The sequence below is a fragment of the Rhinatrema bivittatum genome, chromosome 14 (assembly GCF_901001135.1).
Source record: "Rhinatrema bivittatum chromosome 14, aRhiBiv1.1, whole genome shotgun sequence".
Lineage (NCBI taxonomy): Eukaryota > Metazoa > Chordata > Amphibia > Gymnophiona > Rhinatrematidae > Rhinatrema > Rhinatrema bivittatum.
In genome coordinates, this window is record NC_042628.1 from 18823487 (window position 1) to 18849644 (window position 26158).

Genomic DNA, 26158 nt, shown 5'->3' on the forward strand with positions numbered 1-26158 from the left:
TTTTTTTCTCAATTTAATGGGAAAATGCCAAATTAAAAAAAAAACCCATTTTGGTCTAGATCAATAAGTTTTCTGGAAATGCAGTATTTTGCTTTCTAGTAATTTTTTATATAGATGCACCTATTCTGCAAATTTCATTGCTGTTTGTCAAATGGTTCAGACATGGTTCAGACAAAACAAATATATAACTGATTTTTTAAAGCACTAAAAAGCAATAGGGAAAGTTATATGATGTTTCCTGGAAATTTCTTTAATGAAAGCTGAATTGTTTTGCATTGATGGCATGCATTCATACTGCCAATGTTTAAATTTAAAACAAAACAAGAATATAAAGAAATAGCTATGTTACAATCCTTCAAGAATCATGAGGGCTCAATTACAATAAATATGCAGGAATACATATACACTAGCAAAAAGCAAGTAGATGAAGGATTAGCAATCATTAAGCAGAATACTCACCTGATCTCTTGCTTTTCATTTAGAATTAGGGGAAGCTTTTTGATTGCTTTAGCCCTTTCCCTATTCGACATAAGTGCCAGTTTTTTTATTACGACCAATTGTTCTGTGTGAAGGACAGGCAGAAAAAAAAAGTTCACACATGCAATGGCTTTGCACTCTTACGTGGACATAGGGGCTGTGCTCATGCCTAAGTAATTTTCAGTTGGGTACATTTTATCACAAATTTTACACTAATTTTCAAAGTAAATGTTTGTGCATACATTTGCTTGGAAAATTATTCCTGCAAAACTATGCTCACACAATCGCACCTGCTTTTTGGTGCATGTGGTTTTGTTTTTAAAATCAAAAATGTATTGCACTGAATTTCCTGACCTACTCAGACTCCACCCCCCAGGAATGCATCTCCCTTTTATGCATAAAAGTATGTGCATATACTGCACATGCATGTCATTTAATGCATGTATCAGCTACACAATTTTCTAAAGGCCATTTCTACAGGTAAAACACTACTTTATTTGCAGGCGACTTTTGGAGAATCACCCTCCCTATGTACTGTACGTGAGAAAATATTTTTGTAAAAAAAAAAGTTGCATATTTTGAAAAACAGAACAGCCACAGACATATACTGGTTCTGCAATATTTGCTTCTTACTTCTACTGGTCGGAACCAATCCACCGCATTTTCCCTCCACCCTAAGGGATGTGCAAGAGGTAGGGCAAGGAGTTTTTAACTTATCCCTTCTGGGGTTTCCAAGATAGAAAGGGGCAGGAATGAGCCTCAATCATTCCTACCCCACCAGTTCATATTAAAAAAAAAAAATGCTGTTGCTCTCAGGGGGTTGCCCAGGAGCAAGTTGTTTTATGGTCATAAAGCAATGCAGTCATGAAACAAGTTTTATGCTTTACAACTTGGTGCCAGCCAGCCCTGACACCCGTACCACTTTCAAAATGGAACTATCTTGAAAATCCCTGATGGAGTAAGAATTGGGAAGGTGGGCCGTGGTAGGCTGCTGGGGCCGCGGATGTGCTATTTACTGACCCGAAAAATCTGAATACGTTTTGGATTTTTTTTTTTGTAACGTGTCCAGTTTCAATTAATTTCATTCAGAACAGACCGTAAAAGGGCTCGTTCATCGCATATTAACCATTTGAGTAAAACAAATGAACATGTCTAGCATCCCCGGTCTCGGCTTTTTGTGGAATTGCACAGGAGACGTAAGTACAGCAAAAGATTCAGAATTCATATCCTCTAACAAAGTTCACAGCTTACTTGCTGTCATGTCCCCTAGAATGTTTGCCGTTTATTTTTTGTTACTCTGGGTTCTGGTGTCTCATCATCCCTGTCCTACAGGACTTAAATTCTCCGGTTTTGCAGATGTACAATAGAACAATGCTGTAAACGTATTCTATCTCTCACCCCTTCACATTTATCAGAATCGCCTAATCGAATGTTTAGAGTTGCTGATCTAACTTTATGGAACAATCTTCCTGATGATGTTAGAGCTGAAAAGGACCTGCTTTGTTTTTGAAAAACTCTTAAGGAATATTTTTATACAGTGGCTTTTTTAACAGAATCTGAATTGAGGGTTGCATTTTGCTTGGAATAATGAGTTGGGGTTAGGAGAAGGGAGTGGGTAGGGAAGTTGAGGGGTGAAGCGGGCTGGAGGTGTTGCATAATAATGGAAACTTTGTTTTTCATTAACAGAAATTACTGTTACTATGATATAGAACAGGTGGAGTGGAGAAAGGAGGGAATTTAAAACAGTTAGTATTTAGTGTGTTTTGTTATTTATTATATTTGTGTGATGCTTGTTTTTAAATTCTGTATGTTCTTATTGTAATCCACCAAGATCTGTGGATTGGTGGACTATAAATGTTTTAAAATAAAATAAATAAATATAAATACACACTTTTTTTCTTTTAACAGTTTGGTTCACACCCATCCTGCACTAATGACTGGGGTGAGAGAATCTCCTTGTAGAAATAGTTATTACACTGACTGATGCCACTTGATATAGGGGACAGACAACATAATCATCATCTTTTTCAAAGACTACAATTTTCCATGTGTCAAGCAAGCTTTTGATGTGGTGCAGAAAAAGAAAAATGTTTAAAGAATTTTCACATCTAAAAACCTTGGCATGGTCTTTCTTCTTAAATTTAGCACTGTGCCCAATTCTTCAACTTGGCTTTTACCCCTTTCTTTTATCTCTATTTAAAAACAAAGCCCACAGTGCTGTTTAATGTGGGGAACCAACTTTTACTTCATGTTTTTTCTCAGTTATTTTATAGTGAAAGGTAACTTTATGCTGACCTTTGACTGTGGTGTATTAGTATGACTTCAAAATCTACACTTGAAATACGCATGAGAAAAGATTAAAAAATAAAATAAAAAGGGGGAAACACACCTCGTTTATTCTCAGGTCTTCTTGCAATGTTCTGGCCTAGCGTGGTACGGGTGGATGGGAAGGTGTTCTCATACATTGTATGTATCCGTGATGGGCTTCCAATTGCTAGAAAACCAAAATGCATTTAAATTTAAATCCGTTATGCTGTATACTTTATATGTTACTGATCCAAGTTTGCTCATCCTTGTTTTAATGTAATGCATTCTTTTGCACAGGTTTTTGTTACAATGTAAACCGAAGTGATTTGTAACTTGTTACAAGAATATCGGTATATAAGAGTCCTAAATAAATAAATAAATATATACCTGCGAAACAATGACAAGCGGTCGCTGAGCTCTGTGGAAAGGGAGAACTGGTTGGAACACTCTGTGGGCCTCATGCACTGGGAGGGGGGGGGGGGGGGGGGGGGGGGGAGCAGCGCACACAGACCTTTGCTTCTGTGCAGGAGCAGCAGCTTTGCATGGCACGGACTCCTCCACCTTGCCAAAGCAGAGATCTTGATGCGATGTAGCTCACCGGTAAGAGTTCTTGAAGGCGTTCTCTCACACGCCTCCCAACCCCACTGAGCCACTAACAGAGGAAACCTTTGTGACATTTACACGGTTTAAGAGGATGATGTCATTGGCGTCTATGGAGCTGAATGCTTTGATGTGGAGGGGCGACATGCAATTTACAGTGAGGCTGAACTGAAAGTTGCAGCTATTGAACAAAGGAAGCTCCTGCTGGAGGGGCTCATGGGGCTCCTCCAGAAGGAAGATATTAAAGAAAAGGCACACAGTTGTCATTCAAGGATGGCCAAATTGTGGGTTCAAGTGTCAAAAGCAGCTTGTATTCATTTCCCGATCTTTGGGGGGGGGGGGGGGTGTCTATAAATTTAGCTACATATTGGGGCAGATTTTCAAAGGGTTTCGCGCGTAACCTACGCATTTAGATGGATAACGTAAGAGTTATCAGTCTACGTGGCTTACCCAGGTATATTGAGTGCTTATTCTGCTAAATTTAGCCGAATAATTTGGGAGTGTTCTGGCGGGCGAGCAGGAGGCAGTTCCGGGGAAGAGTGGAATTATTTCCTGATATTCGGAGTTAGCCGGTTAACTTATTCTGGTCGGGCCATAGAGCTGTCCTAAGGTTAGCCAGTTCTGCGATGGGAATTATAAAGCTAAATGAATTGGGCCGATGGGCAGATGAGATGGGCCATACAGTCTTTTTCTGTCATCATATTTCTTCTTCTTTCTAAATTTATTTTAAAGATCAATTATCATAGCCCCTCCCAGTTAATCAGAGTTACCAATCTCTTTCATCTTTGTAACATGAATTTACACATTGTTAGATTAAGCATTTTTTTTTTGATGTACTACTTGTTTCATATTTCAGTTTATGAAATCTTACTTCCTTTTGAGCTTTCATCTTGTCCGCGTGAGTAAGAATCACTGTATCTGTCCTGGGAATAGATGATAGAGCGAGGGCTGCTTTCAAAATCTGGTTCATTTTCAAAACCAGGATTACCTGCAGAACAGAAATGGTGTTATATTAACATGTTTTCCTATTGTGGAAAAATATTGTGGGTGTGCAGAAGGCTTTTTTCTTTTGTTTCGTTTTTTTAACAGCGAGTTTTAGATGCTTAATCAGTAGCAACTATACAACACTACAAAATAGGAAAACAGTCTGTGATGGAGTGACCCTATTTCCCCTCCTTAACCTGTGCAGGAGCAGGCATTTAGCCTGGTCCACCTTAAGTCCTACACAGAGAGAGAGAGAGAGAGAGAGAGAGCGCCTTGTGGGCAGGACCCTGCTGAGAGGGGAATACGGTTGTGAGCCCAGCTGAGATCAGGAGGCCACCAGGACCAAGGAGTTCCTGACCCACTCTGAAGGTTTGCGAGTACACTGTCCCGAGGCAAGGCAGTCTACTATTGTGTTAAAGTGCTGTGTTTGTTAAGAAAAGTGAAACTGCATTAGAAAAGGCTGGAATCAGTGTGGTTTTCTGCTCCAGCCTAGGTGACTTGCTCGGTCATCCTCACATGGTCTCAGATTATAATATAGTGAAATATTCCTTATTTTCTGATGCATTTTTGCATTGAATTTTCAGAGGACAGTGAAGATGGACATGAAAATGCATTTAAATTCTCAATGGCAACTGTAATGAAATGTGAGACTAATGATGCACACAATTGTGCTCATATTTTTCAAAAGGGTTTCTTATCATTCTTGAATCTGTGGAGCACCACTCTTGATAATAGGACATAACCCCTGTTCTGAAAACACTTTATAGGCTCCAGATGCTCTGCTGCACTAAATTCAGACTCTCAGTCCTAGCCAAAGGCCTGGCCTCAACCCATCTCAGGAGATCTCTCATCCCCCTGCACACCTACTCATCCTTTACTCTCACAAACTCAGGCAGGTCTGATGAGCCTCACCCACATCGGGAAGAAAACCTTTGCAGGTTTTGTACATCTATGTGACCCACCATGAACTGTGGAGGGAGCGGGCAATGCATTTTTTTTTTTTTTTTAGCAATAACAATAATATTGTGAAACTCCCTACCACCTCACAACACAATGACATTGGCACTTAGGCGTAATATAAATATTTTTAAATAAATAAGAATTGCCCCAGACCTCCTATCCTTCAGGAAATTGGTGAAAATATGATTCTTTAAAGCAGCATTTTGTGCCAACTGATGACAGTTTAACTCCATTAAAGACTATGTAAATGCATTGTACTATTTATACAATGTGCCTTACTTGGGCAATGTTATCTGACTAGTGTAATTTATTGTTTATCTATATTTAACAAGCATGTAACACGCTTTGAACTCCCTGACTGGAACGATGTATTATAAATAAATGATATTATGACAACCTAATAGCTGTTTGATGTAACTTATCCAAATTTATAGTCAATTCTAAAAAATAACCCAATGAAAATAACCCCCACTTAAAGCTCCTTTACTAAAGTTTGAAAATTTTAGGCAGGAGAAGTATTAAAAAATACGGATCGTTGTTTTGGGATCAAAGCTGTGCCAAACAAAATTGCTGACCTGTAAGAGATGTTCTTGGAAGACAATGGGATGAGTCAGCCACAGACGTGGATGACATCATCTAACATTGCCAAGACGGAAAAGCACTCAGAGCTCAGATCCAAAAGGTCTTTCTGAGCATGTGTGGGTGTTTCCGTGCAGTAGCTGCTGTACAAGCAGGGATATCGTGTCCATTAGGCGAACTTAGGTGATCGCCTATGGCCGAAGAGCCGCCAGTGGTGCTGTGAGTGGCAAAGAGGAGTAGAGATTCGTCGGGCTGCAAACAGTGCATGTTGCTTGTGGCCCTGAGAAGTATACAGTGGGCGGTGCAAATGAGGTAGGAGGAGTCGAGCTCGAGATTGGCGGGGGCGGGCGCAAGGCAGAAGTCACCTAAGGCACCTACCACCCTTGCACCGGCCCTGTGTACAAGTCTCCTCAGTCTTTTTCGGAAGCTGATCATCAACTTGACATGGAGGAGGGAGAGATTGTGTGGCTGATTTGTCCTACTGTCTGCAGAGAGCATCTGTCATAGGTGAGCAACTCTGCTTTTTGCATGGACAAGCAGGACACAGATTAGCCATACAAATGGGGACTCCCAAGCTGAAGGCCACATGGATATTTTGTTATATGGGACATTATATGAGAAACATGCAACCCATATTTGAGCTAGAGGCTGGAAGGTAGAGTTTAAGAAGTTAAATATGCTTGGCCAATACAGTACTGCTATTCTAACACGAAACATTTTCTAGGCAAACTTTGCCTTTGAAAATTGGTACAAAGCCCATAGGTATAAAGTTTGAAAATAGCCCTTGAAATGTATTATGTTAGTCCAATAAAAAGATATCAACTTGCAAAACTGTTTCCGATTGATTTTTATTTTCATGCAACAGATTAACTGAAAGGTTTGTGTTGCCCTCATCCTGCAAGCATGGAGTATTTGAACCTTGGGGAACCCTTGACTCATTGGTTCCCTTGGGGCACAAGGGCTGTTCTTGTGAGAAGCAAAGCTACATACTGAGTCCACCATTGTGTGGTTCTGTGTAAGGTGCAGCTGAAGCATTCTGGACGTGTAAAGAGACAGGCTGTACTGATGTCATCGATATCACCTCTGCATATTCCATTCTTCTTTGTCTTTCCTCGCTAGGGTCATCATAGGAGCTATGTGGATTCTCTTGGAAGATTGAAAACGTCTGAGGAGAGAATCTACTGTATTAACAATAAAATTAGAAAAAAAAACAAAACAAAAACACAACATTGCATTAGCAGGAATACATTACTGTTCAGTAAATTGTATACAATTAAGAGTTTCAACTGTTAATGTTATAACAAGGGTAGGCAACTCCTGTCCTGGAGTGACACAAATACATCTGATTTTCAGGACATCTAAAATGAATATGAATGAGATATACTTGGCTACTCTGGAAGCTTAGGGCTGAAGTCCATGTGTACAAAATGTTTTAAATTAGGACATAACATATATCCATTGGTTCTGGGTGAGCTGTTGGTTTACATATTTGGAATCTTCAAATGCATAAGAACATAAGAAATTGCCATGCTGGGTCAGACCAAGAGTCCATCAAGCCCAGCATCCTGTTTCCAACAGAGGCCAAACCAGGCCACAAGAACCTGGCAATTACCCGAACACCAAGAAGATCCCATGCTACTGATGCCAGTAATAGCAGAGGCCATTCCCTAAGTCAACTTGATTAACAGCAGTTAATGGATTTCTTCTCCAAGAACCTATCCAAACCTTTTTTAAATCCAGCTACACTAACTGCACTAACCACATCCTCTGGCAACAAATTCCAGAGCTTTATTGTGCATTGCGTGAAAAATAATTTTCTCCGATTAGTCTTAAATGTGCTACTTGCTAACTTCATGGAATGCCCCCTAGTCCTTCTATTATTCGAAAGTGTAAATAACTGATTCACATCTACTCATTCAAGACCTCTCATGATCTTAAAGACCTCTATCATATCCCCCCCTCAGGCGTCTCTTCTCCAAGCTGAAAAGTCCTAACCTCTTCAGCCTTTCCTCATAGGGGAGCTGTTCCATCCCCTTTATCATTTTGGTTGCCCTTCTCTGTACCTTCTCCATCGCAACTATATCTTTTTTGAGATGCGGCGACCAGAACTGTACACAGTATTCAAGGTGTGGTCTCACCATGGAGCGATACAGAGGCATTATGACATTTTCTGTTTTATTCACCATTCCCTTTCTAATAATTCCAAACATTCTGTTTGCTTTTTTGACTGCTGCAGCACACTGAGCCGACAGTTTCAAAGTATTATTCCCTATGATGCCTAGATCTTTTTCCTGGGTGGTAGCTCCTAATATGCATGTGCATTAACTCTCCTTAACCCTACCCCCCACCATCGCAACACTTTGCTCAGGTAAAATATTTTAAATACACCTTAAAACCTTCTTATCCTTTTCATCTAGAAGGCATGCCGAACTTATGCTGAGTTTGACGAAAAATGTTTTCATGGAGACTTCTATTTTGTGAAGCTTAGAAAACAGGGATCTGCGTATTAAGTGGAAATGTGATTTGGCAGCATTTTGGACACCAGACCTGATCACAAATATTCTTTTTTTTTTTTAATTTTAAAAACACTGGACACTACCTTCTGTCAATTTCCAGCGTGTCTGAATTGTGGTAGTCATCATTATCAAAACCTTCATTATAATATGACATGATGGGAGCAAAGTCTTCAGGTTACTGAAATAACCTTTACTGCTTCGGCAGCTGACAGATCTGACGACATTCATCTACCTATGAACATAAGCACAGAGAAATATGCAGTATTATTCATTTGAATTACATATTGTGAGATTAAAAACTTTAGATGCTACATTCTAATTTGCATGCCAGCACATTTATTTATTTACTTATTTATTTAGGCATTTTATATACCATCATTCCAAACGTAGATCACAATGGGGCAGATCTTAAAACCTGCGTGCGGGCGTAGATTTGTTCGTGCAACCCAGCACAAACAAATCTATGCCTGATTTTATAACATGTGCGCGCAGCCGCGTGCATGTTATAAAATCCAGGGTCGGCACGCAAGGGGGTGCACAATCGTGCAACTTGTGCGCGCCGAGCCACGCAGCCTTCCTCCGTTCCCTCCGAGGCCGCTCCAATTTCCTTCCGCCTCCCCCCACCTTCCCCTCCCTTCCCCTACCTAAATCCCCCCCTACCTTTGTTCCAAAAGTTACGCCTGCCCAAGGCAGGTGTAACTTGCGTGCACCAGCCAGCTGCCGGCGCACCATCCCCCGGCACAGGCCGCTGTGCCGGAGGACTCAGCCCTGCCCCCGGACCACTGCCACACCCCTTTCCCCGCCCCCAGACCGTCCCTTTTTTGAAGCCCCGGGACATACGTGCGCCCCGGGGCTTGCGCGTGCCACCGAGCCTATGCAAAATAGGCTCGGCGCGTGCAGGGGTAGGTTTTCGGGGGTTACGCACGTAACCCTTTGAAAATCTACCCCAATGGGTTTACAAGATCCGCATACATATTCATGGTCAATGATCACGTACTGTGTGTTAGCTTATATCTTCTAGTTTGACACTGCACTGTAAACATGTTCTCATTCAGAATCATAAAGAAATTATGCTAGTTACTGTATATTTTACTTCATATTTGTGCATTTTCTATTTTAGTTCATATTTGTGTATTTTCATGGTCAGCTTAATGGGAATACAGGTTCTAATCCTACTAAAAATGTACATCACATCATTCATTATTATTGCTCACTCTATTAACATCAATTTACATCACATCATTCACTGCTTTTTGTTCGCTCCATTAACATTATCTCTAGTACTGATGTAGTTGTTATCAGATTATTGGTCTTTTACGTTGAAGTTCTGTTATTTGACGTAATGACTCTGGAAGTGAGTTCCACAACTTGGGGCCTGCTATGGAAAACATTTGGTCTCTTATTTGCATTAGGTGTGTGTTCCGAGTGGAAGGTACCATAAGCAGTCCTTTGTTTTGTGATCTTAGGTCTCTCTGTGGTGTGTAATTTTGAATTGTCACTCCTAATAAACCTGGGTTAATGTTGTTGACGATATTGAATATTAGAGATAAAACGTTATAGTGAATTCTGGGTTGCATAGGAAGCCAGTGCAGGGCAATCAATGAGGAGGTGAAGTGTTCAAATGTCCTTGTTCCTCATAAGAGTCTTGCAGAGGCATGTTGAAGTAGCTGTAGTGGTTTTAGTTTAGTCAACTCAATGGTAGGCCTAATAGAAGAGAGTTACAGTAGTCTAAGGCCTAGATGTATCAAAATGTAAATTGTGATAACCATTAGGAAGGGAGGGAGAGAGAGAGAGACTAGCCATAGTATCCTCGCCCTAGATAGGTATTTGTATCCCTATGGTAGGCTCACTTAGTAACTCGAGGTGAGGGTTAGGGGCCACTTTGACATTCAATGTGAGATGTACGAACAGAACAGTGGTCTCTTGTGAAGATTTGATGGCTTTCGGAGTGAGGAAACTCACCCAAAGATGAGATTTGTGCAATTTTCTCTCCACCTAGCTTGATGGACCTGGGTAACATAAAATAAAATAAAATATAATGTATGAAGAAATCATCTGACTCATATCTTAAGAATAGAGAGGTCAATCGAGCCACTTAGCTGGATATGTTCAGACTTATTCAGTTAAATGGCATTGTTTGAATATTTGTCCATGTTCGGCGGCCACCGCTGAGCCGGATAACCAAATAATTTTATTCGACTAAGTGGTAGACAGGACAGGGGTGTTCCAGAACATGGCTACTTGTCTGGCTAATTTAACCAGATAAGTGCTGATAGTCAACGCCTTATCTGACTAAGTTAACCAGATAAATTAGACTTGCTATTGAGCAGATCTAGAGAGTTAGTCAGATAAATATATCTTGCTAATTTTTAGATCGCTGGGTATTTTCAGTGGTGTGGCTGTGCCGCTGAATATCCCAGCTAAGTTAGCTGGATATGTTTATCTGGCTGAGTATCGACCTCTGAGAAACTATTTCATTTTTTAAATAAAAAGATTCAGAAATGAAAATAGTAATACAAATGATATATTTAAAAAAAAGCGAATAAATGCCACTGCATCAAAAACTTTTTTTTTTTTTTTTTAAATCTTTTGCAGTCAGAGAGAATGAAAAGCCTCTTTAAATGAATGAGAATAATACATTTATTCAGCTGTGAAAATCTCATCAATAATGCCTTCCAGGAAGTGGTCTCAAATTACCATAACTGGTTTCTTGCATCATTTTATAGAGGAGGAAGAAAAAATGTTCCAGCTGTAAGAAAGTGCATAGTTACCAAACAGCATCAAATGAATAAGAAAGGGGCTGAATCAGTCCTGGCTTTTAAACATACATCTTGTTGCAGTGATGTACTGCTAGTCTTGGGGTTTTGTTTTGTTTTTTGTCTTTTTTTTTTTTTTTTTTTTTTTTGAGTGAAACAAAAATTAGAAATTCCCTTCATGCAACAGTGGTATGCACTTGGACAAAACCAAGATAGGTTCAGCCTTATCTGGTGGTAACCCCATAGCAATTGAAGACTGCACCCTATGATAAAGCAGTTATCAACCTGATACAAAACAATTGTATTCTGTTTTTCATACACAGAATATTTTTTAAATTTCTTTAGCAGGAAATAAGCAGCCAGTGACCATCACAGACTGTCACAACTGAGAATGATATGACTCCTGCATGTGAATAAACCTCTCCAACCTGACCCAGATTGTTGTTACATAACTGTTACTAGAAGGACTGAAGACCACCAAACATAATGAACAACAAATCTATTATTAAAAAGCTTTTTATTTATTTTTTTCTAAATACGCCAGCTACCTGAACTATTCCTGAATCTGGGTGTCTGTGAATGTCTACCAAAATCCACATCTGAAACATCAAGCTGACAAATCAGTCCTTTGAAAATTAAATTTCAGAAGCAATGAAAAAGTATTAGTTAAAGTTCTGATTGTGTCTCAGAGTTTCTAGCTAAAATAGAATGGAATCTATTTTTGAGGGCCACGTATTTATAGTATAATTACATTTGTAGAAATGTATAAAGCCAGCATCTAAGTTTGTCTTTTTATAGACATGGACTTGGATCAGCCAGTTCCACAATAACCAATTAAAGTTGAGTGTTTTATTGCTATCCACTACTGGTATATTATTTTATTGCCATATCAGTCAATCACAATGGGCCATGGAAGGTATACAATAACTAGTAGTATCCTTTCCAGCAGCATTGCACACAGCATTTTTCTACTGTCAAGCTGTAGATTGTCTTGTGGAAAATGTTTGCTGAAAGCTTCTGAAGCAGACTCTGTAATTGCTTTGTAAATAAATATCTGAATCCGATATGTTATGGGTTAGCCCTAGCTTTTCCTGTGCAGAGTGATCTCTCTTCATTACAGTCTAGTCTGTACAAAATTCAGCAGCATGACTTATCTACTGCTAAAGCCGTTAAGATCATGTAACCTCTCTCTTTCAAATAACTACTTTGGCTTCCCATCCACTTCCACATAAAATTCAAGTTTCTTTTACTTGCTTATAAAAGTGCATTCACTCTGCAGCTCCTCAATACTTCTTCTCTTATTTTTCCCCTACAGCTCTCTTCCTAAATCTCACTCATGGGGTAAGCTGCTCTCTTATCTGAATGCTTTCCCCATTACCAAATCCCATCTCTGTGGGTTCTTCCTCATGGCAGCAAATACCTGGCATAGCCTTCCTGAACATGTGTGCCGAGCTCCATCTCACCAGATTCAAATCCAGTCTGAAAACGTACCTCCTTCAGGGTGCCTGAACCCCAATTCTTCCTGCCCTAGGCTCTAGACTGGGGAGTGCATTTTTAAGTTTCTTATACAGAACTGGTGTTTAGGGGTGTGCATTCGTTTCCTACGAATTGGCAATCCGTAACGTATAGGGACATATTCATTGTATTCGTGGGGAAGCGAAACGTATCGCGATTCCCCACGAATACAACGAATCTTTGCCGAATTATTCGGCCGTCTAAAGGAGCCAATTTAAACAAAAACCCCCACCCTCCTGACCCCCCCAAGACTTACTAAAACTCCCTGGTGGTCCAGCGGGGGTGGGGGGTCCAGGAGCCATCTCCTGCACTCACACCCTCGGCTGCCGGTATTCAAAATGGCACCAACAGCCTTTGACCTATTATGTCACAGGGGCTACCGGTGCCATTGGTCAGCCCCTGTCACATAGTAGGAGCAATGGATGGCCGGTGCCAAGACGTGTACATATTGGACGTGCTGCACCGGAAGGGACAGAAGCACTGCTCTACATTACCTCCCGTGTCTGGGGGGGGGGATGGGGACACAGCTGTTTTTATGAAACTTTATGGATATGAGTATTTCAAGGACTGAATAATCATTCTCTGCCTCGTTCTGAAGCTTTTTGACGTAAACTTGTGGAAATCTACACAATCTTATATTCTGCAATATTCCAATAAAACTGAACAAAGTAGTGCATAACAATAAAATATTCTATGAACACCAAAACATTTTGTACACCCAGGAGTAGAAGAAACAATGCCAATATGTCTACCATTCAAAGAGGTTACAACGGACCACGGACGGCCCACCCGATATCCACTAAGGGGCCCATAAAGGGGCAGGCCTTTCAGTGGGCCCCCAGGAGAGGGCCCACCTCTATGTAGTGAGGAGGTGGCAGCAATGATGGATGACGTCACTTGCACTCGGGATGCCGACCGCCTTGGAATTACTCAGCCTGCAAAGTTAATGGACTGTCCCGAGGCAATGCAGGAATGACGATAATATAGCAGCTTAACAGCTGCACTGCAGTGTGAACTCTGCATGAAATGATTCCACAGGTGGCCCCGCCCCCTAAGTAGTGAGGAGGCGGCAGCTATGATGGACGACATCATCCGCACTTGGGGGCTGATCCACCGGGACTTCTTCTGCAGATATGTCTTCCCTGAAAATGCTATTGCATAATTTTGAAAACACAAAACTATGCAAGTTGTTGCCTCTCCTGAGCTAACCCCACTTCTGATTTCACCCTAAAAGTACATGTATTGCCGATCCCTGTGCATATTGATATCTACATACAGGGTACACAATTTTCAGATTTACCTACATAATTAGCTAGTTACACGGGTAATTTTTTTTTTGATAATTTCCCTCTATGTCTTTAATTCAGTGATGTTTCTTTGGCATATGCTATACAGATGATAATGTAAACAATAATAATAATAATATATATATATACTGTATATATAAATCCATAGATAGATCTTGTACTTACGGAGCTCATTCATCAGAAAAATTAACCGTCTGCTGTAGCCCTATAGTATGTCTTCTTGTGAGCCACAGAATCCAACCCAGAGAGGAATAAATTGAGTTGGATGAGAGTAAAAAGAACTTCAGGAACTCCTCACAACATTCAGTTCATCATTTCAGAGAAAGTTAAATTCAAAACTTGAAAACAGAAATCCTGATTTTGCAAAAGATAAGCGCAGAAGAAGGAGAGTAAAACAGATCTCTATTTTGTTTTCCTCTGGAAAGTAACCAGGTAACTCCAGGAAGAAGCTGAGGGATTAAAACAGTCTTAACAATCAACCTCTTTTGTAAATAAGCTGATTCTCAAAACAAAACATTAACCTACTCATTGCAGTTTCTATTTAATGTGTAATGGTGCAAGGGAAAAAGTATTGGAAGTTTTTGATAAAGCTCCTTAATCATTCTCAGCATTGAAAATATGCACGATTGCTAGTGTGCTACTTCCCATTGGAAACGTTACGAACTACCTTGATATAATTATAATTGATTGCATTAAAGTGATTACTCTGAAAGAGTGATTTTCCAGTGGGTGGGAGTTTATTGGATTGCAATCTTAGGGGTATATTTATTAAGCTGTAGTATTTTTTTTCCCAGAATGGGCTCTGGACCCAGTGTCACCATTTTCAAAACAGCATCAGCCAGCCAGTTTTATAATTTTGCCCCATCACAAAAATAGAAAAATTATAAGGGCAAAAGTCTGTATGTGGCTGACTGGTGCCGTTTTGAAAATGGTGGCATTGGGCCCAGAGCCTAGAGAGTGCTCTGGATCCACTAGGCCACCAAGGATTTTAAGGTAATGAATGGGTCAGGGTGGGAAAAGAGGTCCAGGAGTTATTTTTGCTAAAAGTGGGCAGGATTTGGGAGGGAAGCGATGGACTTTTAAATTATTAAAATTCACTTTTTTACTACTGGGGCTGCTTGAACGGGTGATAGGGAGAGGGATGGGGTTGGGGGGCCTCTTGAGACCCCCCAGATTTGAGACCGGAGGGGAGGGGGGTGAGACATATTTAGGCCGCTTAGGCCCTTTAAGGTGAGTCCAAGGAGCATCAGGATATGCATTAGTGGGGAAAGTTAGCTGCAGCTCTTCAGTTGTAACTGCCTTTCCCCAAAATAATGCGGCCTGTGAATTTTCATGCAAGTTGCGTTAGTTCATTTGTATCAGAGCCATAAAATATGCTCTGATTTGCATACAAATCTCATCATTACTACTTCCACGGTGCCCCACATTTATGGGAGTTGATGATGCAGGGTATTTGAAATACCCCATGTTATCTCCGTGTTAGGCCATTTACTGTGTGGTAAAGCCCTAAAGCAGCTTAGTAAATGACCCCTCAGGTGGAAATAATAACCCTTCAAAAACGAGGGTGGGGGGAACCAATGGCACAGTGCCTGATACGATCAAGGACATGGAAATGTTCCCCCTGCTATCAAGGATTCTTATTGTGATTTGATAATTGTATTTATTTATTTATTTTCATTCGATATTCCACTTTTTTTTTTCCCAGGAAAGGCATAAAGTAGATTACAAGGAAAGATGTGAAATGCAGTGCACATGTCAGAGGAAGGGGCAGGGGGAGATGATAAACTGCAACAGAAAGGAAATTCTAGATTAAAAGGAGGAATTTAGCATCATGATCATTGGACTGTGCAGAACCTCTAGGACCATTCCCTTCCTGTCTATTTCCTTGAAGTAAAATTCCTATTGGTTAGGTAGGAAAAGAGAGCAAAAGTTTCCTTCAATAAGGGGCAGATTTTCAAAGCTTACGTGTGTAAATCCTGGTGGATTTACACACGTAGGGGGGTTACGCATGTACGGGGGGAGGTGGGTTACGTGCGCCGAGCCTATTTTGCATAGGCCCGGCGACATGCGCAAGCCCCGGAACATGTGTAAGTCCCGGGGCTTGAAAAAATGGGCGGGGCGTGGGCGTGGCCAGGGGCCTCTCCACTGCTGCTGGGCCCAGGGATTGCGCGCCGGATCTTGGCCGGCGCGTGCAACCTACACCTGCCCAGAAGCAGGCGTAAATAACAAAACAAAGGTAGGGGGGGGGGGGGGGATGGGTTAGGTAGGGGAAGTTGGGGAGGGGTGGAAGGAAAGTTCCTTCCAATGCCGTTCCAATTTCGGAGCGGCCTCAGAGGGAACGGAGGAAGGCTGCGTGGCTCAGCGCGCACAAGTTGCGCAATTGTGCACCCCCTTGCGCGCGCCGACCCTGGATTTTATAACACGCGCGCGGCTGTGCACGCGTGTTATAAAATCGGGTGTACATTTGTGTGCACCGGGTTGCGTGCACAAATGTACGCCCGCGTGTACCTCTTAAAATCCGGCCCCGAGTATAAAACTTTTAGTCATGCTTGCTTCACAGTCTATCAACGCAAAAGCAACACAATGCACAATAACATAGTAACAAAAATGGGTAAAAGGGATACAATGTACATTTATAATCCTTTGTCCCCAGTGGAGTGAATTTGCCACGTTTTTCTCATGCGTCTGGACAACCTGATTTCTGCTGAGCCATGACAGTGAATGATGTTAAAATGAAAAACAATAACTTACTATAAAGACTGCACTACATCCAAAATCATAATGCAAGAGAATATCAAAGGGGGAAAACTGAAGCATAATAAAAGATATTTTATTTAAAACAATATTAAAAAGTAAATCAAAATAAATTTGAACAAAAAAAAAAAAAAGAAAGGAGTTAAAGCCAGATGGGAACAGGCAGAAGTAAAAGAGGAAATGTTTTTTGGAAAAGTAGGCAGCATTTTTTTCCAGAATATTGAATATTCAGCACTACATAAAAACGGTGTGTAGTATAGTTGATAAGCTATTTATTTTAAGTCAGATGTTGACTTTTAAAGCATCAGTGTCCTCTTCATGGGGCAAAATTCACATTGGCAGCAGACAGGAGGACAAATCTTACTACAGAAAGGGTGAAAAATCATCAGGGCGTTATTTTCCCCTAAAGTGCTACAGTTTTAAGGGGCGAAAAGTGGTTCTTCTTAATCTAAAATTAATCAGGAACAAAAAAAAAAAAAAAAAAAGTGCCCTGCAAGCTCACATTCTCTCTCCTTCCTTAACTTTCAGTTAAGACCCTGACCAACATACTGGAGTTACTTCAGAAAGCCTCTCCTATCTGGTGATCCAGGACCATGAAGGAAGAAAAGGAAGAGGAAAACCAGGACCCTGCGGGACAAAAGTTTTACAGGAAACATTTGTTGTTTACAAGTAAAACAGCTTTATCTTGAACGAAGTTGTGTTGTTGCATTTTAATCTGCTTACGTATTTAAATCAAAAGGTTGTACATGACGAAAGTATCACCTATGAGTAGTTGGCTGACCTTTTTTCTACCCTTATTTCAACAGGTGTTATCTCCCTTCTCACAGCGAATTTGCATTTTACCACACACACACAGGAGGGATAGCTGCTTTAAAGTGCTATTTTAAATCTTGCTTATTTTCTTACCGGATCCTCAGCAGCGCACCGAATAAAAGGTGGCACGCTGCGGCAATCCCAGACCCGTAACACGGCAATGTGTGAGCACCCCAGGCACTTTTGATGATGTTACGGCTCCTCCTCAAATCAGGCCTCCAGCAGCAAATGTTCATAGGCGCAGAGATACCACCACCTCTGGGATGGCACTGCCCTGCTCTCCTTCTTCACACTCCTGCACAGGGCCTGCGAGCTGCCCATCCTGCCCCCTCTCTGGTTTTCCATAGAAAAAGGAGGCGGGTGAGGATGGCTTAGCACCATTTTGGAATATAGCACTGGGGATTGCTTCTGCCTCTTTAGTCTGCATGGATTGGGTGAGTCTGCAGGGGTTGGGGAAAAGTGTGTTGGCTTTTTAAAAATTGTTTGTTTGGATCATTTAATTGGGGGCGGGTGCTAGGGGAGATGAAGTTTTGTAAATGAAACAAATGAAAAATAAACTACATTTTATTTCTTTTTTGTTTCATTTACAAAAGTGCATCCAAGCCACTGATGGTGACATTCGCCCCCTCACAAGTGTATTTTTACATGCATATGAATGCTGGGGATTTGCACCATGGAAGCCTATGTAGCCAGGTTGAATAAAATATGCAAATTAGGTGATGTGAAGTGTGTGCAGGTAGTTCTGGCCTCACAAACTTATGGCTGGCACGTGCTCAGTGCGCTTTCCCCACCTTTTTATTTATCAAGGAGACTAAATGTCATCCATACAACTTTGCACGTCTGAAAATAGGCAAATGAAGCAGCTAATTCATTCAAAGGCTTGAAGAAAGGTGGGTCTGAAATGCTTCATTACATGCTCATTATTACTGACCAGTTTGCCACTATATTTCAGACCCACGCACACATCAGCTTGCAATAATGATTAAAAAAAAATAAAAAAAAGTGCCAGCCTTCCCAAATAGCCATTTACCACAGCTCGTTTCTAGCCTCCGACTGGGCAAGCGAAGCCCAAAGTAACTCTGTCTTGGAACACTGACTTTTGAATAAGCAAATAGTTTGCTTCCCGAGTGATCTCTTATACGGAAAACAAGGAAATAAGTGTTTCCTTGCTCATCTGCCAACAGGAGCGGATGTTAAGATTGCTGTGCCACTGTTTTTATCCCTCTCTCTCTCTACGGAGGTTTAATCATTTTCAAAAGCCTTGATTATATTCTAGAAATAGTTCCTTATTGGCAAAAGCAATCAGGTATAGCCAACAAAAGGAGCTCAGACTGTAAGTAAACCTTTGCTGCACCGGCGGTTAGGTTCAATGATGGCAGAAGAATGCCAGCTTAAACAGGAGGGGAAAAAAATGGCACTCAGAAAAACACTTACGGTAATTGTGAATGGTGCTACGCTTATTTTAAAAGGTAGCATCACATTTGAATAACAGAATCATGCATTGTTTTCCCTGTGACTTTCCCAAGGGATAGTCAAATAAAGGACATTACAAATGCAGCACTGAAAGACTGGCATATATGTATCATCCAGATAGGGGCATTGCTAACTTTTTTTTTTTTTACGTGCATCTGCCTTCAAACAAAACAGGAGCAGTGCATCAATAAATAATGAAGTCGGGAAATTATCATAATGAAGCCGTGTGGAATAGTGCGCACTCTTCAAGTAGTAACGCTCAGCCCACAGCAGCTACAAAGTTAAAGTTTACCTTTTACATACCTGCTAGCTGACCTTAGGTCACCTGTGTGATTCTGGAGCAGTCTTGTTTATGCAACGCCAGCTTTAAGTACCTCCTGGGCTCCTACATGGGCCCTGTTCTTTCGGGAGCGGTCTTGCTTTCAGTTCCTTCTGTGTCTATCTCCTTCTCGTTTACTAAGTTTTGGTCTCTCTCTTAGGGTCTCATTCTACAGGGCTGCCTCTCACCAGTAGAGACTTATCTCCCTGTAACTTAACTAACTTTTGTTCTCCTCTTCCCTCTCTCAGGTTTCCTCAGACTGCTGCTGGGCTGCACTGCTCACCTGAAGCAAAATCTCTTTCCCAAGACTGTGCCCAGAGCCCAGCCTCTTCTAAAGGAGCCATTCCCCACTCTTAAAGGTGAATTTTAAAAGCCTGGCGTGCGCCAAAACCAGGAAGTACGTGCACAAGTTGGGCTCTTGCACACCAAGCGAATATTAAAAGCCGGTCAGACACGCGGGTACTTATCGCTGCGCGCATAAATTTACATCTTTTTTAAAAGGGGTGGGGCAGGGGCATTCCTGGATGCAAACTTGAGATTTGCGCATAAATACTTACACGCACCAAGGTCCCCTACTGTGTAACGTTACTTCTGTTAGAGAACAAAAACATCTAGGCAGATCAGCGGGGTTTTAAAGTCGGGACTAACAGGGAAGAAGGGAGGCTATTAAACTAGGGTGGTTTGGAAGCCCTATCTCTTACCTGGGTGAACTGGGAACAAACTGAGAAAACTGGTGATGGTGTTGGCGCACGTCTTTTAAAATCCCTCCACTTATGTGGTAGAAGCAGCATTTGCACGCATAGGTGCTCATCCACTTAAAATTGCATGCACATGTGTTTGCAATCAGACTATCTTATAATTTGCGCACATATAGGCATGTATGTTATAAAATGGCCACAGGCTGATGAATGTGCTCAGTAGCTCTCCACTACTCAGGATCAGCCAATCTTTCTGAATTTCTTTGCTTCCTGTGGATGACCCCTTGCCCATTCTTAGTGGCTCTCATCAGATATCTCTTGTTCAGGACACAGTTCTGCATATGATCAGGCCCAGATTTTCCACTAGGTAGAGTAGGCAGTTGTCTAGAGGTGCTAAGGTAATAGATTCGCTCTCTCTTCTGTCCCAATGGCATTTTTTTTCTTAGTATTCTTCAGTCTGAGCAGTCACATCCTGATAGACCTGCCCCCTCAACGTGACGGGTTGGTGGCATTCGGAAGACTGTAGGATCACCGATGACCTACCCTTGTGCCTTTGAGGGGGCAGGTCTGATAGAATGCTACTGCTCAGGCTGCATGGTGCTTGAGACTGAGAGAGAAGGATTCTCTGCTTAGAAGGTGGCACCCCTTTTGCTGCAGGGCATCCTTGGGAAGGGAAGGGAGGAGACCACCCCCACATCCACAAAGACACCAAGACGGCCTTGCACGTGGTAGAACTCTGTAGTCACATCTGCATTACCTGGGAACTTTTGAGTTCTGGTGACCATGAATTTGCTTTCGATTCGTGGGAGTGGGATGGAGGGGGAGCGGGACAGGGGGGAAGGTAAAAGGAAGGAATAATGCATATCGTACAAACACGATGACCTATCTAGCCTCCCTGACTAAATGAGGCAAATACAATTTTTAAAAAAACACAACATTTTTTCCCAGCCCTTGCAGCCTCATACCCAATCCGTGGAGTCCAAAGGGGAAGAGGCAATCCCCAGTCATTCATGCTCCACTGGCGCTAAATTCCAAAATGGTGCCAGCCATCCTCGAACCCCTCCTGCTCCCATGGAAATCCATGTGAAGGGCAGGATGGCAGCTCAGAGACCCTGCGGTGAGAAGTTGCAGGAGTGTGAACAAGGAGAGCGGCACAGTGGCAGCCCAGAGGGTGGTGTTGCTGCTGGAGACCTGGTTGAGGTGGAGCTGTAACGGCAACAAAAGTGCCTAGTTGGTCACATATTACCACGTTGTGGGTCTGGCAATGCTGCGTTGCGGGAACTTGCATTTTTATTCATCCACACTGTGAGAAGTGCTTTACAATCCCTACCATTCCCTCAGAGATCTTCTGTGTTTATCCCATGCTTTCTTGAATTCAGATACTGTCTTTGTCACTACTACCTCCACAGGGAGGCTGTTTCATGCATCTACCACCCTTTCTGTAAAATACTTCCTTAGATTACTCCTGAGTCTACTCCTTTTGCCCTTATCCCCTCAACTTTCTCTGCTCTACCCCTTTCAGCAAGCTTGCAGGTAGGGGAGGAGTAAGCATGGAGTGCACACACTGCAACCAGCATCTCTGTCCATTTCACAGCATTAATTCTGTTAAGCCTAACATTTCTTCAGGATTAAATGCACAGGCTACAACACCAATGACAGCATTATACAATGGCAAAATTCTCACATTGGCAGAGATGATTGCTTAAATATTTCACCACTACAAATAGTAATGCTACTGATTATAAAATTTGTCAAAACATTATTTCCTCCTAAGAGAGGTGATTCTTAATTTAACCTGAGCTAATACCAAGAACAAGGTCTTCTCACGCATACCACATTCCTCGATGTAAATGATATCCTTATCTGACGGGTTTAAACTCTTCAGTTCTTTGCATTACCCATTATAAGAGCAGACAGCGTCTCTCAACTAGAACGTTTTTCATTACAACAGGTACATTGATGGTCTTGTATCTGTTACAATATGCAGTTCAGTCCCCGTTGACTTCCTGGCAATAAATACAAATCCAGTTTCAAATTAATTTTCAATCCACTCTGTTATAGTTATTAAAGAGAATTGATTTTGCTGTTTAAAAATGAATTGAAGTCAGTTTTCAAATGGGTAGAAAGTTAAATAAGGACTATTCTGTAGGAAAATTGTTATCTTATATCAATGACATTGCATTGGCAAAGAATCAGGTCGATACAGTAAAGTGTGCTCCGTCGGAGCGCACTGTCAGCCTGCTCTGGACGCGTGTTTTCCCTTACCCCTTATTCAGTAAGGGGAGGAAAACACGCGGCCCACCCGCGGCACCTAATAGCGCCCTCAACATGCAAATGCATGTTGATGGCCCTATTAGGTATGCGCGCGGGATCCAGTAAGTAAAATGTGCAGCCAAGCCGCACATTTTACTCTAAGAAATTAGCGCCGACCCAAAGGTCGGCGCTAATTTCTTCCGGCGCCAGGAAAGTGCACAGAAAAGCAGTAAAAACTGCTTTTCTGTGCACTCTCCGACTTAATATCATGGCGATATTAAGTCGGAGGTCCCCAAAAGTAAAAAAAAGTAAAAAAAATAAATAAATAAATTTGAATTCGGCCCACGGCTGTCGGGCTGAAAACCGGACGCTCAATTTTGCCGGCGTCCGGTTTCTGAGCCCGTGGCTGTCAGCGGGCTCGAGAACCGACGCCGGCAAAATTGAGCGTCGGCTGTCAAACCCGCTGACAGCCGCCGCTCCTGACAAAAAGGAGGCGCTAGGGACGCGCTAGTGTCCCTAGCGCCTCCTTTTCCCCGTTTTTCCCGCGTCGCCTAATTTAAATACTGAATCGCCCGCACCGGCGAGGGGCCGGTGCGCACGCCGGGAGAGCGGGCGTTCATCCGCTCTCCCGCGGTCTTACAGTATCGACCTGCAAGTTTGTACGCATTCATTTATAAACATGCAAATTCATTTGCAAGTTTTTTGTCTTAGGTCAGTGGGGACCTTGCATTGGCAAAGAATGTTTGTATGCAAATGAATTTGCATGTTTATAAATGAATGCGTACAAACATTCTTTGCCAATGCAATGTCATTGATATAAGACAATTTTCCTACAGTATAGTCCTTATTTAACTTTCTACCCATTGAGTTTGAAAACTGACTTCAATTCATTTTTAATCAGCAAAATCAATTCTCTTTAATAACTATAACAGAGTGGACTGAAAATTAATTTGAAACTGGATTTGTATTTATTGCCAGGAAGTCAATGGGGACTGTACTACATATTGTAACAGATACAAGACAATCAAAGTACCTGTTGTAATGAAAAACGTTCTAGTTGAGAGACGCTGTCTGCTCTTATAATGGGTAATGCAAAAAACTGAAGAGTTTAAACCCGTCAGATGAGGATATCATTTACATCGAGGAATGTGGTATGCATGAGAAGATCGTGTTATTGGTATTATCTCAGGTTAAATTAAGAATCACCTCCCTTAGGAATAAATACCACATAGTGAAAAAAACATGTCTAAGTATTAGGTGCCCTGAAGAAGCCCATTCTGGGTGAAATGAGGGTCCCTTGTGGGATTATATAAGTGGAAAGGCTGGAGTATTTAAGAAGACGACAATTCATTGATCTGTTGGAGTATTAACAAGACATCAAGCTTTGTTCTTGTTGAAGATTTGGAATTATTCTAGTTTACATACATTAGTTTGCCATTTGCATTAAGATTGTGTATGGCTGTATGTATGATAGCGTAATTGATTAGTGTGAGTAGGGATAGTTGTATGGAGCATATGTGTTGCACGCCCCGTCCGCGCTTGGCCTGTGCATGGGCCTGCTCACCTCTCCAACTCCTCTGCAGGTCCCGGGTCGGCCTCTCCAGCAGCAGCCGCAAGTTCCTCCAGGCCTTGGCGTCCCGCGGTGGTGGTCGCCAGGTCTTCTTCAGTGCACCAGGCCTCACAGTGGGGCTCGGCATCTTCCGTGGCATTGGCCCTACCCCTAGGGCCAATGCACACGCGGACCACCCAGTCCCTTATTGGGCCAGGGGCGGGTCCAAGCTCCGCAGTGCGCCCTGATTGAATGCAGTACAAGAGGAAGTGCCTGCCTGCACTTTCTTGCCTTGGCAATCGGGTCGACACCGTGTGTGTACTAGTTTGCCTCTGTGTCTCATCGCCTTTTCCAGTCTTGTTTCAGCGTCCTCCTGTTCCTGTGTTCCCCCAGGTAGTACCTCTTGGACTGACTCTATGGTACTGTCCTCTGCCTGTTCCTGACCACGTTTGATCGTTGCCCGGACTCTGACCTCTGCCTGCCTCCTTGACCATGTCTGATCTCTGGAACCTGAAGCCTGCTTTGATTGACTACTCTCGGACTGATCCTTGGAACTCGACCTCTGCTATTACTGACCACGCCTCCTTGATTCTGGCCCTGCTCCTAGCCTTGTCATCGCAGACACTGTACTGGCCTTCCTTGATCCCTCAGGCCTCCAGTCTAGACATCGACCGCACACCCTTGATCCTGGTGGGCACACCATTGGACTTCCTTTCTGGGAGACCCTGCGAGGCCCACCTAAATCCAAGCGGCCCGGGTCCCCAAGGGCTCCACCTGGGGGGACCACGGGCATCCAGTGGTGAAGCTCCAGCTAGCCTCTGTCTCCTCCTGTGCTTCTCTTCCTGGTGGCAGGTGCTTCCTGGGTCCGACCAGGGAGCCATCCTACACTGCACCAGAACAAGGGTCCACCTCCTAGCACAACAATTTTTTTTTTTTTTTTGCTTTTCTATACCGATGTTCCTGTAAAATAAAACAATATGTATATATGCGTGATTGAATATGGGGAAATTGTCTTTAGATGCTTTGATTATTAGCTGTATCTTTACTGCAGGTTTTCTAATAATTGTACAACTTCTTTTGATTGTAAACTTTTTTTTAACATTTGTAGAGATTTAAAAAATGTGTTTATGTTTTGTATTAATAAATGCTTTGTATTGAATTTGTATTTTTGAACTTTGAATGTATTACATGGTTAAGATATTTTAATTTTTTTTTTCAAAGATTAAGTAATTGTATTGGATTAGGGTTCCTTTTTACCTTAGACAAATGTTAAGATTTGTCACATTTTGTAGTTAGGTTACTGCATTAAACCTATTAAATGTATTTGACCTTGGAATTTAGGGAAAAAGCGTGTTTTTTTGTTTTGTTTTTTTTAATATACAATGCTATTTACACTGCAGAGTATAAGGTTACCTTGTTTAAAAATACATGTTATAATTTAATGAGGCATATTCATTTCATGACATGCAAGCTGCCTATGTCATGTAAAAAGCTGTGTAAGGGGACCAGGCAGCATTTGAAGAGGCATAGGAGGATGAGGAATGTGATGACATTCATTGTCACCAGTTCAAACAAAATTGTTTTGTTTTTCCTTTTAATCTATAAACGCAATGGAACTTTTGTATCACTCATTGTATTTAGGTCTGCAAAGTACTCTTGAAATTTAAACTCTTGAATTCCCACTTCTTCCCACTCCCAGGTCCAGGCGAGCGGGAACTCCGATGCTGGGATACTCACATCCGAAGCCCCCTCGGCTGGCAGAGGAAGACATCCGGGCAAGGGCTGAAGCAGACACTGTAGACAGGGCTGGACGGGAACATTGCACTGTCCATCAGGGCGCCCTACTCAGCCCACCCGTGGGACTGAGTCGCGGACCACCCTGTCCCAGACGCGCCCTACACAGCCTAGGAAGGCTGGTCGCGGACCACGCTGAGAAGGAGGGCGCGGGGAAGACCCAGGCGAAAAGGAACTCCGATGCTGGGATACTCACATCCGAAGCCCTTTCGGCTGGCAGGAACAGGAGCAGACAACAGGCAAAGACACTGGACAAGGAACCATGGAAGACCTGGATCAGCACAGTTACAGCCGACTGTAAGGCCTGATCGAAGCCCGGTGCAAGTGAACAGACAGTCCTTAAGTACTGGAGGTAGAAGGCAACTCCCTGGGAGGAGCTTGCCAGGACCGCCCACCGCTGGTCCTATAACTAGGGTAGAGAGCTGCGGGCCAGCCCCTAGGGAAGGGCGTCGCCCAACAGGAAGTCCAAACACTGAGGCTGCAAGCCACAGGCATGCCTCAGGA

The 26158-nt window shown here is 42.4% G+C and overlaps 1 protein-coding gene across 11 annotated transcripts in view; it reads right to left on the reverse strand.

Annotated features, from left to right (window-relative positions):
* The window catches only part of TMC5 (transmembrane channel like 5), an 81449-nt gene that overhangs the window by 49291 nt on the left and 6000 nt on the right, over positions 1-26158 (reverse strand). For 5 of the 11 annotated variants that reach the window (XM_029576880.1, XM_029576873.1, XM_029576878.1 and 2 more), the window contains exons 2-6: positions 8507-8655; positions 6898-7088; positions 4256-4372; positions 2867-2971; positions 460-562 (exon numbers count right to left, since the gene is read on the reverse strand). In XM_029576880.1, the coding sequence (XP_029432740.1) occupies positions 460-562; positions 2867-2971; positions 4256-4372; positions 6898-7088; positions 8507-8577 (587 nt within the window). In that variant the 5' untranslated portion in view covers positions 8578-8655. Of the gene's footprint in view, positions 1-459; positions 563-2866; positions 2972-4255; positions 4373-6897; positions 7089-8506; positions 8656-10385; positions 10433-14166; positions 14221-26158 lie in introns of those variants that run through there. The other 6 variants (XM_029576875.1, XM_029576874.1, XM_029576876.1 and 3 more) reach the window with 6 other exon arrangements.